Below are 16,113 nucleotides of genomic sequence, written 5' to 3'. Positions count from 1 at the left end.
AAAAAAAAAAAATTTTTTTTTGTATTTTCTCATGTTTTCTTGTATTTTTGGTAAGATTTTTTCTTTTTTTTAGCAAAATAAAACTTCACAATTTCTAAGCTACCAAACACAGCCTAAACGTGTTAATCGATCGGTTCAATTTGATTTTGATTTGAAATGAATTAATTTTAATATATGAGCTAAGCTATAATCAAAGTGGGAGTAAGGTCAAATTAGGTTTTGGTCTAGTTTGATTCTTTTTCTTTGATTAAGAAATTACCAAAAGGCCTAAAATCCACCCTTCCTCCTCTCTTCCAATCGAAGCTCCCAAGTCAATGCTAAGTCAATGTTACAATTTTTGTTTTTTTTTTTTTTTAGAAGATTGAGTTTTTCTTTAATTGTGATGAATAGAAAATATTTTAATCCATAAGATTTATCTCTCCGATCGGATTGAGAAAAGATATTTCAAATCTTCAACAATAAAAAAGGCAAATTACGGATAACATTTATTATTCTAAGAGTATAGTTGAAGCATCAAATTATTGTGACCAAAACATTTTTAGCATATCTTATAAATCGTCCACACTAGCAAACCATTCTTTTTCCCCAAGGGAAAGAGGGACTAAAGTGAATAACCAAATAAAACACTTGGGCTAAGAGTCAAGTTGGTCATTTTTTTGACATCCATCCCCCACGAGAGCCTAGGTATCATATACGCCTAAAAAAATCAAGAGCCTTGAGCACTAGGAGAAAAGCACCAATATCTAACAAGATTAAGTGAATACTTGTTTGTTAGCTAGTCTTTCCTTACAAGCCACCAAATCTGCCTTTCGATCGAGTTCCTAATTTTATTCTATTTTATTTTATTTTATTTATTTATTTTTAATTAAGGACTGAGTTTTCCTATGCGAATCCATTCATCATAAGGCCTGAGATACATACGGATGGTATCTGAAGGGTATTTTGAAAACATACTAAAATCCTATAAGAATTTATAAACCTTAAAATAGTGGGTGAACAAGCTCTATGAGTATTTGAAAAACTTTCTCCTTAAATTAATGATATCTATTTAATAAATTTTGAATTTTTAACTCTTTGGCAACGACTTTTCTCTTCCAACCATCTTCATGCCAACTCTGGACTTTGGTTTGCTATTTGCACTGAAGATTGAAGACCCAAGAGTGCATGCCAACCTATAATAATTAGATATCACTCTTACCGTGGTTCTAAATTTTCAAATAATCCATATAATTGTATCATTTGTATAAATGTTATATAATGATGTGAAGATATTGTTAGGTACTTGGGCTATCACAATCTTCAACTGGTTATTTAAATATGATTAATAACTTAATAAGGATTAGTGTTGTACAAGTTAAATGCTTAGATACCTTTCTTACTCAGCTACACATAATAAAAGAAGCCAACCATTACATTAAAAATTATTGATTCAAGATTTTTATATTTTATTTAACTTGGATTGGATGGGGGAGGGATACATTTAATCACTTGTAAGGAAGGGATGGATATTTAATGATAAAATTGACCCTCCAAGAGTCCACTTATGGGGCAATATCATGATTTTTTTTTCTTGGGGTGGGGTGGGGTGGATGCATCTTTGATGGCGAGAAAAATTCTTTTTTTATTTATGGAAAAATATTATGAAGAAAGTTTTTAACCATCTAGATAGAAAATCTTTTTATCGAAGATGATGTAACCCCCTATGATTGAATTCTTGGAGATTGATTTTCACCATTAGACTCCCACCCCTATTGTATATAACAATAACCATCTATTCCCTCTCTAATCCAAGGATCAGGTTTGGATTTACCAAAAAACAAGAGTCAAGTGTGGTAAATTAAGAGGTCACCTTTTAAAGAAAACTTGATCCAAATATTATCACTAGAAACTGCAAAGGTCTAATTGTTTGTCAATGAGGTGGGATATTGAACCTTACAAGTTGAAAGGGTTAACGAAATGAATAGTTCAATATGAAAAGTCTATTTGTTTGCCATTCGAAACCCTACTGGTAATAGCAACATCCAATACAAACAAAGTATCCAATTACTATTTATCAAGCCATTAAAAGAGTGAAACACTTTGTATGACTAAATTTACCTAACAAAAAGAGCTTTTACAACTTCAATAGGGAGAATAGCTGCTATTGAAAGCAACTGACTTAATATTTGAGCCCTAATCTACAACTAACCTCCCCTTTTGTTGTTTAATTGATCTTCCTCTCTATGAATTGACATTTTGATCACCCTCATTGTACTTACTCTTTCAAAGGATCACTCGTTGAAGCAGCTTCCTTGAACCTTTCATTTTTCTTTTTCTTTTTTTCTAACGACGGGTATTTAGGCCTTCAGCTTGACTATTCTTACAAGCCTATATTAGCCATACAACCTCATAGACTAAGTTATACTAGAATTAAATAAGAACTATTCAACTTTCATTAAAAACAATAAACTTTTTATCTCTCCACATCAAAAGGCGGGATAGAATACGTGTAAAAACATCCTCTGCCATGAATATAACTGTGTGATAAGCATCCGATGGTCGAAACAACATTATAATGTATATAGATATCGTCTTGACTGTCAATATTCATCGCGGTAGACAATCATTGCTTATAAAAAACAAATGTATTCTTAATTTGTTATTCGAAGAAAATAACTCTAAGAAAAGTCTGGGCAAGTAGTTGGGTATCCAGGTCGTGTTTACTTCTTTCTTGTCCTCTAACTTATTTTATTTTATTTTTTTTCTCACGTGTCTACCGCCTGTTAGCAACGTGCCTATCTTTTCTCCAATACCCATATATATATTTGTCTTTACATTTACGACAATGGTGTCGATTCTACGTGGCTACGTGCCGTAAACGTAATCGATGATCAAAGCCAGCCCCGAATGATTGAGACTGAAGTCTTCTTTCTTGTTCTCACCCCTAATTTGGTTTTGGTTTTAGTGTCGGTCTCCGACTCTCGAATCCATCTCGTGAGTAATAGCGAGAAACGTGTCGAAATGACTAAACTGTTCAACTCAGAAACACACCACACGTTCTTTTTGCCGTCTATCCTTTCTTTTATTTTGTTCTTTTCTCAAGAATCAAAAGAGAGAGAGAAAAGTTTTTTTTTTTTTTTTTTTTTTTAACAACGTGTATTCATTAGCCCATATTGATCTCATAATCGTATAAATCAGGTTATAATGGAGTTGAATAAGAATTATTCAACTTTCATTAAAAGCAATGAAAAACATTATACATCCCCCGTGTGAGTAGTGACCCAAAATGTGTCCAATGGGAGTCAAACTTAAGACATCTGAGTTTACGACTCATACCAAATTCGTTCCTCATCAACTGCATTACCCCCTTGGGTTGAAAGAGAGAGAGAGAGAGAATGAATTTGAAAAAAAATATTATAAAAACTCAATAGAAAATAAAGCCCAACGATGGTTGAAACTTATTTCGCTGGACTTACACCATTCTTTTCTCTATATTCTTTTCATATGAAATGATTTTGTTACCTTTTGTTTTATAATTTGAATCAGATTAGAATTAAATCAAAATAATTTAGAATTAGTTTTTTTAGATTTGGAAACTAGTTATTTGATCCCCAAAACCCAAGAATTGGTTGCTTCAGAGTATCCAAAATTTGGATAAACCATGATTCTATTCTAATTAACTAATATCATTGATTTAATTTTGATTTTTCAAACAGTAAACCCACTTCATTGATGCATTCTCCTATGCAACTTGTTTAGAGAAACTCATCAAGAGACGTAGAAATCGTTCTCGATCTGTGATTCATAAAGCTATTTATTTTAGCTAAAGATCACATGAGCAATGGTAGAAGGGAGCACACCCATGAAATATGATGGAATGGTTTTGCGTATAAAAAGACACCAAGATCATTTTTTTTTCTTTTTTTCTTTTTTTTAATGAAAAGATCATTTCATATTTTCATGAGAGAGAGAGAGGGATTGCGCCCTCATTGCGATTTGGCTGCCCAAAAATCCCTTTTTCCTATATTCTATATGAGAAAATGTTCTCCCATATGTTCGATCAATATCTTCTTTCCTAAAAATAGACATTTATTGGATGTTTTCTACCGACAAAGGTTACGTTCTAGAACAGAAAACATTCTCCCATTTTAGAACCGCATCATCATATAAAATGACATTGTTTCCCTCCCATGTATCAAATCGTTCAGCCACGCACCTCACGAGAGAGGCCTCTCCCTTGTAATCGTAATGTACGAGATACAGCCAATGAGAGAGCATATAATGGAATTAGGGTATCAAATGTCACTTTCACTTTTTTTTTTTTAATTCTGATGCGACCGACACGTAAACTTCTCAGCCGGTACCGTGCCGGTCGTTCCGTGGCTGCTCTTGGCCACATTTATAACTTATAAAAGCCACAAAAGAATTTGTTCGACGAAAGTGAAGGCGAAACTCAAGAGAGAGAGAGAGAGAGGAGAGAGAGAGGAACAGATTCATTTCATCCATTCGTCTTCGTCTCTCCATTTCCATTTTGATATCTTCAACGCTTCTCTCTGCTTGCCGTTTTCTGTGTTCTTCGCTTGGTTCTTCTTTCTTCAGGTTTTCTTTTGTGTTTCCCTTCCTCCCAAAGCTTCGGTTTTTAGCTTTTTTGCAACTGGATTGTTTACAAATTTTATAATTAGATTTTATCGATATAAATTTTCTCTGTACCTGAAGCTTCTGGTACTCCTTTTGAATTTTATTCCTTTTCTTTGGTGGAATTTCGAAAGTTGGTGGTGTTTTGTTATCTGGGTATTAATTTGGATTAAAGGGTTTGAAGGGTTTTACTGTTCTTGGCTGAAAACGGAATTTTAGTGGTGGAATTCTGCTGTTAGATAATTAAATTTTTATTTTTTCTGGTTGTGCATACTAATTTGCTCCTCTCATACTAATTATAGACTTTTGTTGCCAAAAAATACGCAATTTTGTCCATGGAGACAAATTGATGTGTGAATCGAGGAGATAATTGAGGCAATTGCAATTGCACGGTGATTCCGAAACCTTAATTGGTAAATTGATTGCTGGTTCAATTCAGCGAAGGTATTGAAAATTTGTAAATCTCTACCTGAAAGAGGGATACTTTCCTCGAATTTGGCTTAAACTGTAGTGGCGGCTGTTCCAATTTGGCATAAAATGGTGGATTCAATCGCAACGACTTCCCTTCTTGCCCACCGGCCTGTGTCTCGAGGATCTCCTTTCAAGGATGGTTCGCACAGGCGAAGAATGTTTGACTTTTGCCAGCTCCCTTGTGTAGATTTCTTGGGTCGACGGATTACTTTCCCTTCTTCATCCTCAACAACCTCCGGAGGTGTTCGGATGGTGTCTCCGATCAAGGCCCTTGCAATGGAACTCACAAAAGAGGCTTATTCGCATTCACCAAGGGAAGAGAGGACCTCGCGGGATTTGAATTACTGGACTGATAAGAGCACACAACAGAAACCAGGTTTGTGGCCACCCCCAAATAAGGCAGATAATCCTTCAATACACAACCCATTGCTACGGCAGGAAAGAATGGGTTGTGGGTGGTTGGGTGCAATCTTTGAATGGGAAGGAGTAATTATTGAAGATAATACTGATCTTGAGAAGCAGGCATGGTTGGTTCTGTCTCAAGAAGAAGGGAATTCCCCACCCCCAGCTTTCATACTTAAAAGAATTGAAGGAATGAAGAACGAACAAGCAATCTCTGAAGTTCTCTGCTGGTCAAGAGACCCGGGGCAGCTGAGAAGAATGGCTTCAAGAAAGGAAGAGATATATCAAGGCTTGCAAGGTGGGATTTATAGATTGCGAACAGGGTCACAAGAATTTGTTAATGCTCTGATGAACTACAAGATTCCAATGGCCTTGGTTTCAACCCGTCCGAGGAAAACTCTTGAGATTGCAATTGGAGCTATTGGAATTGAAGGTTCCTTCAGTGTGATTATCGCGGCAGAGGATGTTCACAGGGGAAAGCCAGACCCTGAGATGTTTGTTTATGCTGCTCAGCTTCTCAATTTCATACCAGAGCGGTGCATCATATTTGGGAACTCTAATTCGACTGTGGAGGCTGCCCATGATGCCCACATGAAGTGTGTGGCAGTTGCAAGCAAGCACCCGGTGTATGAACTTGGAGCTGCGGACTTGGTGGTGAGGTGTCTCGATGAGCTCTCCATGGTTGACCTGAAGAACCTGGCCGATATTGAATTGACAGAATTTGGGTCTAGAGAACCAGAGATGGAGGTGGAAGAAGATGATGATACATATCCACCTACATCCGTGGCAACCAATGATTTCTGGTAAGGCATGAAGAAGAAAATGTACAGATAGTTCTTTGTTCTATATCTGATTTATTTGCCTCTTTTTTTCTGTTTTCTGTAGTGATCATGATTAGGCGTTTAGTCTCCCTTTGCCTTGTATATTGGATGTATTGTGTATTAACAAAAGTGGGGAGGGAAAGAAAAGGGGAAAGGGGGAAGCAGTGGGTGGTCTACCCATTTATCCTGTATCTACCATATATGCTATATCTCTGATTGGCACATAACTCTGTTTCCTTACTGACAAATTTTTTTTTTTTCCCCTTTTTTCGGGTGGCTAATTGCAGTAGGAAAATGTAAGCTCTCACTTATTTGTAGGATTATTTGTCCCAGGGTTAAGTCTTATTCAGAGCGCTTTGTGTGAAATTATATTGTATCTACCTTAAGTCCTTAACAATAAAATTGTTGTGACTTTTTTTTCCCCGCCCTATAGCATACCAATTCAATCAGAATAAGGAACTTTTTTTTTTTTGACAATACTATCTTTAAGAATATGTGTAAAGTTGGATACAATGTGACCTATCCTTCTGATTTCTAATCTCTCTGATTCATTTCTTTCTCACAAACTAAACGGAGTTCAAATAAGACACAGATATAAGCGAATCTGATCTATTTGTTGGGCAAAGAAAATAAGAACTCACCCTTTCATGTTAAATGAATTGAATCCACTTCTACAAGCAAGATTTCTAGCCACCTCAACTAAGTTTGTTCATAGCTTCTTCGCTGAGCTTTGTTTGTATGTTCTTTGCTGACTTCTTTCACTGTTTGACTTGAAACTGGAACCATCATCAACAATTTGAATCTGTATCTTTTATCACAGCTTGCCCTGTTGAACAATTTTGCTAGTGATCTTCTGACAAAAAATCACTTCCAATGGTTCAGCCTTCACTGTATTCTTGTCTGTAATGTTTTTCAGAGGACCTTGTCTAATTTCAGCACAAATTGTAGAGGTTTATGCAGGAATTATGTAACAACCTTGACTGAAATGAGGAATGAACCTGTCCTGTAAACTCAGGCATTTTCCATAAGCTTTGCAAATATTGGCCCTTGAAACACAGAAAACAGTTGCAGTAATATGCAAGTTCATTTTATCTAGCTAGTCCCTTCTCTACCCACCTGAGTGCTTAATATACACCAGTGACACCACCTTGGTACCTTCAGACAGTCATTTTAACCCTTTGGCTTATGTTAATGAGAAATTAGAGTAGGTGGCACTTTGGTTATAAGTTACTTGCATGAGAACTTACTATGTTTTGAACTATAGGGGTCTGTATTGGTCTGTCTGTTTTCTCAAGAGAGTTTCTGATTCTGCATAACTGCGAATGAGGGTCTACAATTTCTTTTAAAAGTCAGAACATGGGCTTCTGTAGTATTCAGAAGATCAAGTAAATTTCTTTACATTACTTGTGGAAAGTTCATGACGTGGATGATGTGTAAGGTCTGGAGGGACATGGCTTCAATGACTCTCCTAGTGGTTGAAATGGAGGAGGTACTTGTGATATCTATCTCTTCACTATGATCACCTTTTCAGGTAACATCTTAGCATTTTTTTCTGAGTTGTGGCGATAGATGGGGATGACCAACTGAAACTTCTTCAGAAATGATTGACTCCCATAGTAGATTATAAAGTCTCTATTGCAGATGCATGATGCCTTTATCTTTCCTTGTCTGTCATAATGAATGCCTGCACCCAAAGGATCTTCAAAGTGGAACTCTAGTGTGGTTTTGGTTACTTTGAGGCAAACTAGGATTCTGTGGACAAATTAAGACATAAAATTGGTTAAAAAGTTTCAACTAATCTTAAAAATGGATCTATCGATTATCAACTTTGGTTTTCAATTATTCAAAAATGGGAGAAAAAATATTAATATTATTAGGGAGAGGGATTACTACTGAGATAGAGTGCAGTTTCCGACGGTCCGACCAATGAGGGGGGTGGTGATGAATCGTACAGTAGAGGCCTTTAATAAGGAGAGATGGTGAGTGTGGGGTCCACAGATGGGATGTGAGAGGTCGTGCATAGGAATCTGTGAGCATCATTGTTTTCTACCTTTTTCATATAATTATTGGGAGAGGGATAGGTATGCTAGCGCACACTACTTAGGAATTAGGAATACTAGGAAGATTTTGACTGTAGAATTTGATCAACTTGAATTAAACCGTTAGATGCTAGCGCAGTACCTAAGCAGAGATATTCCTTTATCTCCAAATCCCCTACTACAACGACCATAGCTGCAGAATTTTAGTGTCTATACTTTATATTTTTGTCCAAAGGGAGATGGAATCTCAACAGTGAACTAGAAATCAGTTCTAAATCTGGTCTTTTGTCTTAACTGTTCAAAGGATTCCAAATGACTGTTCAAAGGATTAGTCCAAATAATAGGGTTGCTGGGAAATTGCAGAGGAAAGGAGATGTCACGCTTGAGGAATGAGGACTGCGTTATCGTTAAGGCCATACAAACGGAAGCCATTGCAAAAACATTCGAGCTCCTCTGCGGTGCGCTCTGCCCCAACTGGCTTCCCTACATTGAATTTGGCAAGTGAGAAAGTTGGAGTTTTCTTCTTCTTGGACTTGGGTGAGGCAGCGGCAGCTGTTGCGAGGGATGGGAAATTGCCGGAGATGGTGAGGGAGAAGAAGAGTGCTGGTAGAGCTTCGAGGCTGGGTAGGTTATGTAAGACAACAAGTACCCAACATTATTGATGTAATCTATCTAATCCAATAGTTTGCATTCGCTAGCATACCCAATTCCTAGGTAACTCATTAGCATTTCTATCATTTTCCCATAATTATTAGGGAGAAAGAATGTTTTTTTGTTTTTTGTTTTTTTTTTTTTAGGCCTTAGGGAGAAAGAATGTTGCTATATTTAGCTGCATACCATACACTAGTGGCTCTTTATCTAGCTCTCTCCTCCCTGCTTTGATATGATATATTTGTTTTCTATTATTATTATTATTGTGGGAAAAAGCTCTTTGAACACGATGCATAGGATATGCCATCCCACATAAGATATTTTATTACTTTTTCTCTCTGGTCAAAAGAATGGAAAAAGTACGAGGAGATATTGCTTAGGTCTCATGTTCAGAGAATCATTTCCCAATTATTATTATGGGGGAAGGATAGGTATGTTGTTGGCTGGGGTACGGTAAGCTAGCAGCCAACACCAATGGAGGTACATGATGGGGTATTATTCAGAAAGGATATGAGGGTCATTTCAAAAAGGGGAAAGAGAGAAATAGACATAGTGGGTGCTAACATATGGTATGCCGGTAGCATACCCAATATTTTTCCGTAATATTTATAATGCATAAACACTAAATTGAAAGTATCGCACTAAGAATCTAAGATTAATAATTGTCCTATAAATGTAAAATCCATGTTTCCAACATTGATTTCCACTTTAGTTAAAGAGAAAAAATGACTGGCAACAACTTTAAAACAAAAACCGCTAAGAAAATCATGTTTTTCTGAAAAATTGGCCCATCTTGGCCATTATATGACCGTAGAGCACCGTATCGATATGTATTTTCGATACATATCGGTACATATGGAAACGTACATCTCACCTCGATTTTTTATTTTCCCATAGAGTATTGATACGTATCAGTGTGTATCGATACGTAGGATATATATAGATACAAAAGGAATTAAAAAATTATATATATCGTATCGATAAGGGCCGATACAAATACATATCGACTAATACGATACAATACGTACTAATACTTTAAACCATGCTCAAGGCTAACTTGTAACCGGTTGCATGATAATGTATACAAAGACGTCGTTTATTCTTGAATTCATTGCTCATCATACATTTGTAAAACAACAACTTACAATACTAATAATAATAATAATAATAATAATAATAATAATAATAATAATAATATTATTATTATTATTATTATTATTATTATTATTATTATTATTAAAGGAAAAGGTTGGGTATTATATCGGCATACCAAATGTTATATATTGCCTTTTTTGTGCAAAAGTGTATCAAAAAATATTTCATATCCATTTATGTGTGTATCTTTAACATGTCTTCAATACGATATGATATCTTCTGATATGTATCTTAATTTTGGTTAACTGATACGACAACCAATATCGATACTTTAATCTTTGACCTTGAGTCTCTATCAAGATATCTGAATGATGGGATAGGGTTCTCTAGGCCATTGACATAGGGAAGCAACACAATGAAATGCAACAAAATGGTATCATATTTTATCACAAAAAACAAAAACAAAATGATATCATATATAAGAGGGTAGTAAGGTCATTTATGTGAGTTGGAAAGAAAAAGACACAAGATGCCAGTGCACCCAGTCATGAGGGTTTAGAGAACATACCCAGTGCACGAGACTCCCGCGTATGCAAAATTTGCGAAGATGAAAACTACGCAGCCTCACTCCGTGGGGGCTTAGAGAACATTTTTCTTAAATGACATGAGAGGGTTCAACTCTCATAGGCTGCATATCACAGCTAGTTGTGTAAGCCATGATACTGATATGGCACACTAACTAATTTTTATTACCACCCCCAAAGTCGTTAGATGATGAGAAAAATAAATAAATTGACCATTAAAAATACTCTTCAATCAATATTTTAAGAAAATGAGTAATGTTCCATGTCCGATTATGTAACGTGCATTCTAAGAAAATAACTCAAACTATTATGGTAAACAAAGAGGAGATTATCCTAAGAAAGCAAATAATCTAAAAAATTTCAATTATTTGTCATGATAAACAAAAAGGTCATCTTAATAAGGCAAACAATCCGAAGATCTCAAAACCCTTATCATGTTAACCAAAGAGGAGAACATCCTAAGAAAACAAGAAATCCAAAGTCAACATCAAGGGTAAAAACTAGGGCCGGGTAGGGCCATAACCAAGACCTAAACTCAAGGTAAAAAAATCAGGACTAGGTTCAGGGCGGGCTGGGCGAGCCAAAGACATCAACCCTTACCCTCTCTGACCTTGACTCAAGCTCGGGCTAGCCCTCAGGGCCAAATTTTTTGGATCAATACTTGTTCAAGATTAGGGCAGGTTCGGGCCGTCAGGGCCAAACTTGCACCCCTAGTATCAATGCTCTATGGGAAATTAAAAATCGAGGTGAATTGTACATTTCGGTATGTACCAGTACGTATCGATATGTATCGATACAGTGCCCTATGGTCATATAATGGCCAAGATGGACCATTTTTCAAAAAAAAAAAAACATGATTTTTTGAGCAGTTTTTGTCCTAAAGTTGCTACCAGCCATTTTTACTCTTTATCTAAAGTAGAAATCAAAGTTAGGAGCAAGGTTTTTACATTTATGCATTATACATATTATATATAGTTTTTTTTTTTGTGCAAAAGTTTATAAAAGAAGTGTTTTATATCCATTTATATGTGTATTTTTAATGTATCTTCAGTTCGATATGATACCCTTTGATACATATCTTAATTTTGGTTAACCGATAAGACAATTGATACCGATACTTTAATCTTTGGCCTTGAGTCTCTTTTAGGATACTTGAATGATGGGATAGGGTTCTCTAGACAATCGACATAGGGAAGCAACACAATGAAGTGTAACAAAATGGTATCATATTTTATCACCAAAAAAAAAAAAGATATCATATATAGGAGGGTAGTAAGGTCATTTAAGTGAGTCGAAAAGAAAAAGACAAAGATGCTATTGCACCCTGCCATGGGGGTTTAGAGATCGTACCCAATGCATGAGACTCCCGCATAAACGAAATTTGAAGGGACAAAAGCTACGCAGCCTCACGGCCCTCACCCCGTGGGGGCGTAGAGAACATTTTTCTTAAATGACATGAGAGGGTTCAAGTCTCATAGGCTGCATATCACAGCTAGTTGTGTAAGACATGATACCAATATGGCACACTAACTAAATTTTATTACCACGGCCAAAGTCGTTAGATCATGAGAAAAATAAATAAATTGACCGTTAAAAATACTCTTCAATCAAAAACAAGACAAGGAATAATGTTCCATGTCTGACTGTGTCGCAGACTCGCAGTGCCTCCCTATGTCTCTCTCTTCTCCCACCTGTGAAAGGAAAGAGAAAGACAAAAGGAGGAACTAAGCAATTCAGTTCTTCTATCAAAAACTTTAGGATACCCCTGGATTCTAATAAGGTAACAAAAGGAAATAATAAAAGAAAATTCTATTCTCCTCTATTCACCATATCCTATAGGGGCTCTATTGTCCGAAAATATAGATTGAGAGTGGTTTAATGATTTGCCTCTAAATCCATTTCTGAAGAAATTTGGTTAAATTAGCTTCATTCGGTTTGTACTGGTTATCCTGTATTCACAATCTTTCCTCAATGGTGTTTGTATTCTATAAAAGAGGATTGGGAGGACATCAATCCGTTGAGGCATATAAGCAGTGGGAAGAAGGGTAAGCCAGAAAGGTGAGGTTTAGGATAGGGTTCAATGGGTCTTCAAGGGGTCTCCCTAATCACTGCAATATTAGTCCTGTTTCTCCTGTTGGTTAGTTATGTTGTAGAAGGAGAAATGGCTACTTTATCCAGAGAAGATGATTTGGAACTGGACAGACAACTCAAACTTCTCAACAAGCCAGCCATCAAAAGTATTCAGGTTTGTTTCTTTCTGCTGTTAATTATTGAAAGTGAAATAAGATAGGAAGAAGAGAAGGAGGGCTAAGAGGGAAAACACTATTAAATGACAGGAGGGACTCTCTCTCTCTCTCTCTTTTTGGGAGAAGCCCAGATGTAAAATGAGCTTAGCTGAAATGGGATTCGGTTGGATTTGAGGTTTAAACCCTATTTGATAGTGTTGAAACTTGAAGCATAGATCTGGTACTAACTTTTATATTCAGCAATGCTGCTGGCAAAGATCATGGATGGTTTTTTTCTTTTTTTGTTAGACTCTACATGGGGAGATTTTCGATTGTGTTCATATCAATAAGCAGCCTGCATTTGATCATCCACTGCTTAAGAATCATACAATTCAGGTAGTTCATATTCCTAACTTTGTCTCAAAATTTTAACTTTGAGTAGCTGATCCTGCAAAGAAGTGATTTTGGATCTTTCAATGGAGACATGGATCAAAAATCTGTGATGGGTATACTAATGTTTTAGAGATGGACATGAAAATTTTCTGTACAGATGAGACCTAGTTTGTTCCCAGAAGGGAGGATAGATAGAGCTTCATCAAGGGCTAGGCATCCACAGATTAAGCTACCCAGTGGGGGATGCCCGCAAGGAACAGTCCCCATCAAGAGGACTACAAAGGAAGATCTGATAAGGGCTAGAATGATCTCAATTGAAACTAATACTTCTAATAATCAGTTCCATTCACTTTATCCCTATGGTGCTTATCATGTAAGCCATCTCTTATTGATCTTATTTATGAAAACAAGCATGCCTTTTTTCTCTGCTTCTTTACATGTCTAAAACACTTATTAATACTATCTCATTACCAGAAAGCAGGAATCAAAACAACAGGAAATGAGGCCTATTATGGGGCTAAAGCAAGCATCAATGTTTACAATCCACCAGTTGTAGGCTCTAACCAATATACTCAAGCTTTGATGTGGATCTATAATGATGCTCCTGACCATGACAATTGTATTCAAGTAGGATGGGCGGTAAGACCTATTTCCTCCCTCTCTTGTGATAAAAATAGTTATGGGTAAGAGGACCTCTTATATTCTGTTAAGAATATATCACTAGCTCTGTTTAAGATTGTCCACTGTTCATTGTTTTTTGAAGTTTCTCCTCATCAGTGTTTGTACACAATTACACATTTTGTTATCTGGATTAATGTCGAGATTTTCAGGTGGATCCAATAATTTTCGGGGACAATAAAACTCGAACGTATGCACGATGGAAAGTAAGATTGATCTGTCTTTGTTGGATTTTCCACTACCATTTCATCTTCAGTAACTTAGTATAGGTTCTGTTCTTACTCTTCTTATGTTTATTTATTCACTTGGACAGGTAGAGGGATCAGGTTGTTGGAATACTATTTGCCCAGGTTTTGTTCAAGTTAATCAATTTGATCCAGTTGGGGGTATCATAGATCCAGTTTCTACCTTCAATGGTTCGCAGTATTTAATTACCCCCAATGTGTTTAAGGTAAAATCAATTGAGTTGCACTAGTAGCATCATGGAAGGAGATGAAATTTACATTCTTTCTCTGTCTATGAACATTGGCCATTGCAGCCATGGCAAGCAAGATACTAAGAAGTGATAATTTGGGGGGTGTTCATGGCTTGAGGATTAGGAATCGAAATGGCTGAATCTGCCAATTCGAATCCCATTTCCAGATGATATTCCTGCAACCCTCATTTGAATTTCCCATTATTCATATTTTTTGTCATTGTTTCATATCGATGAAATTTACCTCTTTTCCCAAAATCCGCAAGTTCATTGTATCAAAACCTAAAAAAAAATCCCGACAAACAACAAACTTCAGCCTTATCCTAATTAAATGAGATCGGCAATGAATCCATAAGGGTGTAAAATAGTAAGAAGTGAAATAAAGAGACATAGCACCACCACAGAAACTATTCCTTGCTGGGGCTAATTTATATATTTTCTTGTGTGGTTGTGACAGGACCAACTAACTGGAAATTGGTGGCTATTATATGACGAACGAAATATAGTTGGATATTGGCCCAAGGCCTTATTCAATAGTTTAGATGCCTTTGCAACTGGAATAGCATGGGGTGGAGCAACTCACAGGAACATGAATGAATCTAATAGCCCACCCATGGGAAGTGGAGCTTACCCAGAGGAAGGTTTTGGGCGTGCAAGCTTCGTGGGAGACATTCAAGTTGTGAATGAGGTTGGCAAATTTGTGGCTTTAAATCAATCTTCCATTACCACTTACACAGACAAACCATGCTATGATGTGGGCGTCAACTATATGGATTCATGTGGGCTTTATTCGTTTTATTTCGGAGGCCCAGGTGGCCATTGTGATCACTTTACTCTGTGATTACTGATGCCACTTCTCACTTTGGTTGTTTCTTTAGTTACACTATTCATTGCCCAAATGACATTTAAAATAAGATGAAGGTTATATAGACTGTTCTTCTTCTGAAGCTTTTAAGGGCAGTGAAGAGGCCCCTTTCTTCTTTCTTTTCACTTAATTTGTTTCTATTATCTTAGCAAAGAGAACCCCATAGTTTGCCAAATCTTTTGATGATGGTTTTAAGCAGTACCACATGCAACTTTATTGTAAGCTTTAAATGGTAACCCTAATTCCCTTCCCTCCATGGTTTGAAGTATCGGACATGGATCAGCATCACCACGGGTGATCCCGTATCAGTGAAATGGTACGGACCAGGGGTAAAACTGTCAAAAATCCTCTATATTTTTGCTGGAAAACCAGGGGCTAAACTGTTTGATCCGGACCAATCCCAACAAAATTTCTAATTATTCATTGGATTTCATTTGAACCATTTAGTTTCGCCGTGTTGTAACAGAGACACGAATGATATAAATTCAGAGAAAAAAAAGTCCTTGTCAGTATCATATTGGTTTCCCTGCACCCACGTCGAACAAACCTATGAATTATTTTCTGGTCAAGAAGATTTTAACTTTGCTGCAGATAAGGGCAATCCCATAGAAGCTTTCACAAACAGACATCAAATAATAAAAAAAAAAAATTATATATCTGATATAAATCGCTGTACAAGTTCCCTCAAAAACCTGCTTCAGAAAAATGGAAGAAAAGGGATTGAGATGATTAAAGAAGTTTGGGAGATTGAATTAGTAATGTTCAAAATAGAAGAAATTGGACTGCTACCCTTCCTAGTT

General features: G+C 36.4%; 2 protein-coding genes across 2 annotated transcripts; both read left to right on the top strand.

Annotated features, from left to right (window-relative positions):
* Positions 1-4,409: 4,409 nt before the first annotated feature.
* LOC122065174 (5-amino-6-(5-phospho-D-ribitylamino)uracil phosphatase, chloroplastic-like) lies at positions 4,410-6,732 on the top strand. Its single transcript, XM_042628977.1, has one exon. The coding sequence runs from the start codon at positions 5,152-5,154 to the stop codon at positions 6,292-6,294; it is 1,143 nt and encodes a 380-aa protein (XP_042484911.1). The 5' UTR covers positions 4,410-5,151; the 3' UTR covers positions 6,295-6,732.
* Positions 6,733-12,615: 5,883 nt separating this feature from the next.
* Positions 12,616-15,484, top strand: LOC122065182. The gene is made up of 7 exons (XM_042628990.1): positions 12,616-12,922; positions 13,212-13,298; positions 13,453-13,668; positions 13,770-13,934; positions 14,126-14,179; positions 14,287-14,424; positions 14,906-15,484. Exons 1-7 carry the CDS (start codon positions 12,758-12,760, stop codon positions 15,287-15,289), a joined length of 1,209 nt encoding a protein of 402 aa, XP_042484924.1. The 5' UTR covers positions 12,616-12,757; the 3' UTR covers positions 15,290-15,484.
* Positions 15,485-16,113: the final 629 nt, after the last annotated feature.

This window comes from Macadamia integrifolia, unplaced genomic scaffold (genome assembly GCF_013358625.1).
Source record: "Macadamia integrifolia cultivar HAES 741 unplaced genomic scaffold, SCU_Mint_v3 scaffold1913, whole genome shotgun sequence".
NCBI lineage: Eukaryota > Viridiplantae > Streptophyta > Magnoliopsida > Proteales > Proteaceae > Macadamia > Macadamia integrifolia.
This window is presented reverse-complemented; position numbering and strand designations above follow the sequence as displayed.

Bases quoted from the DNA above. Each gene is read 5' to 3' on its own strand.
- LOC122065182 (XM_042628990.1), top strand. From the start codon at position 12,758: ATGGGTCTTCAAGGGGTCTCCCTAATCACTGCAATATTAGTCCTGTTT. The intron at 12,923-13,211 runs GTTTGTTTCTTT...TTTTTTTGTTAG, and splicing joins CAGCCATCAAAAGTATTCAG to ACTCTACATGGGGAGATTTT. The intron at 13,669-13,769 runs GTAAGCCATCTC...TCTCATTACCAG, and splicing joins ATCCCTATGGTGCTTATCAT to AAAGCAGGAATCAAAACAAC.
- LOC122065174 (XM_042628977.1), top strand. From the start codon at position 5,152: ATGGTGGATTCAATCGCAACGACTTCCCTTCTTGCCCACCGGCCTGTG.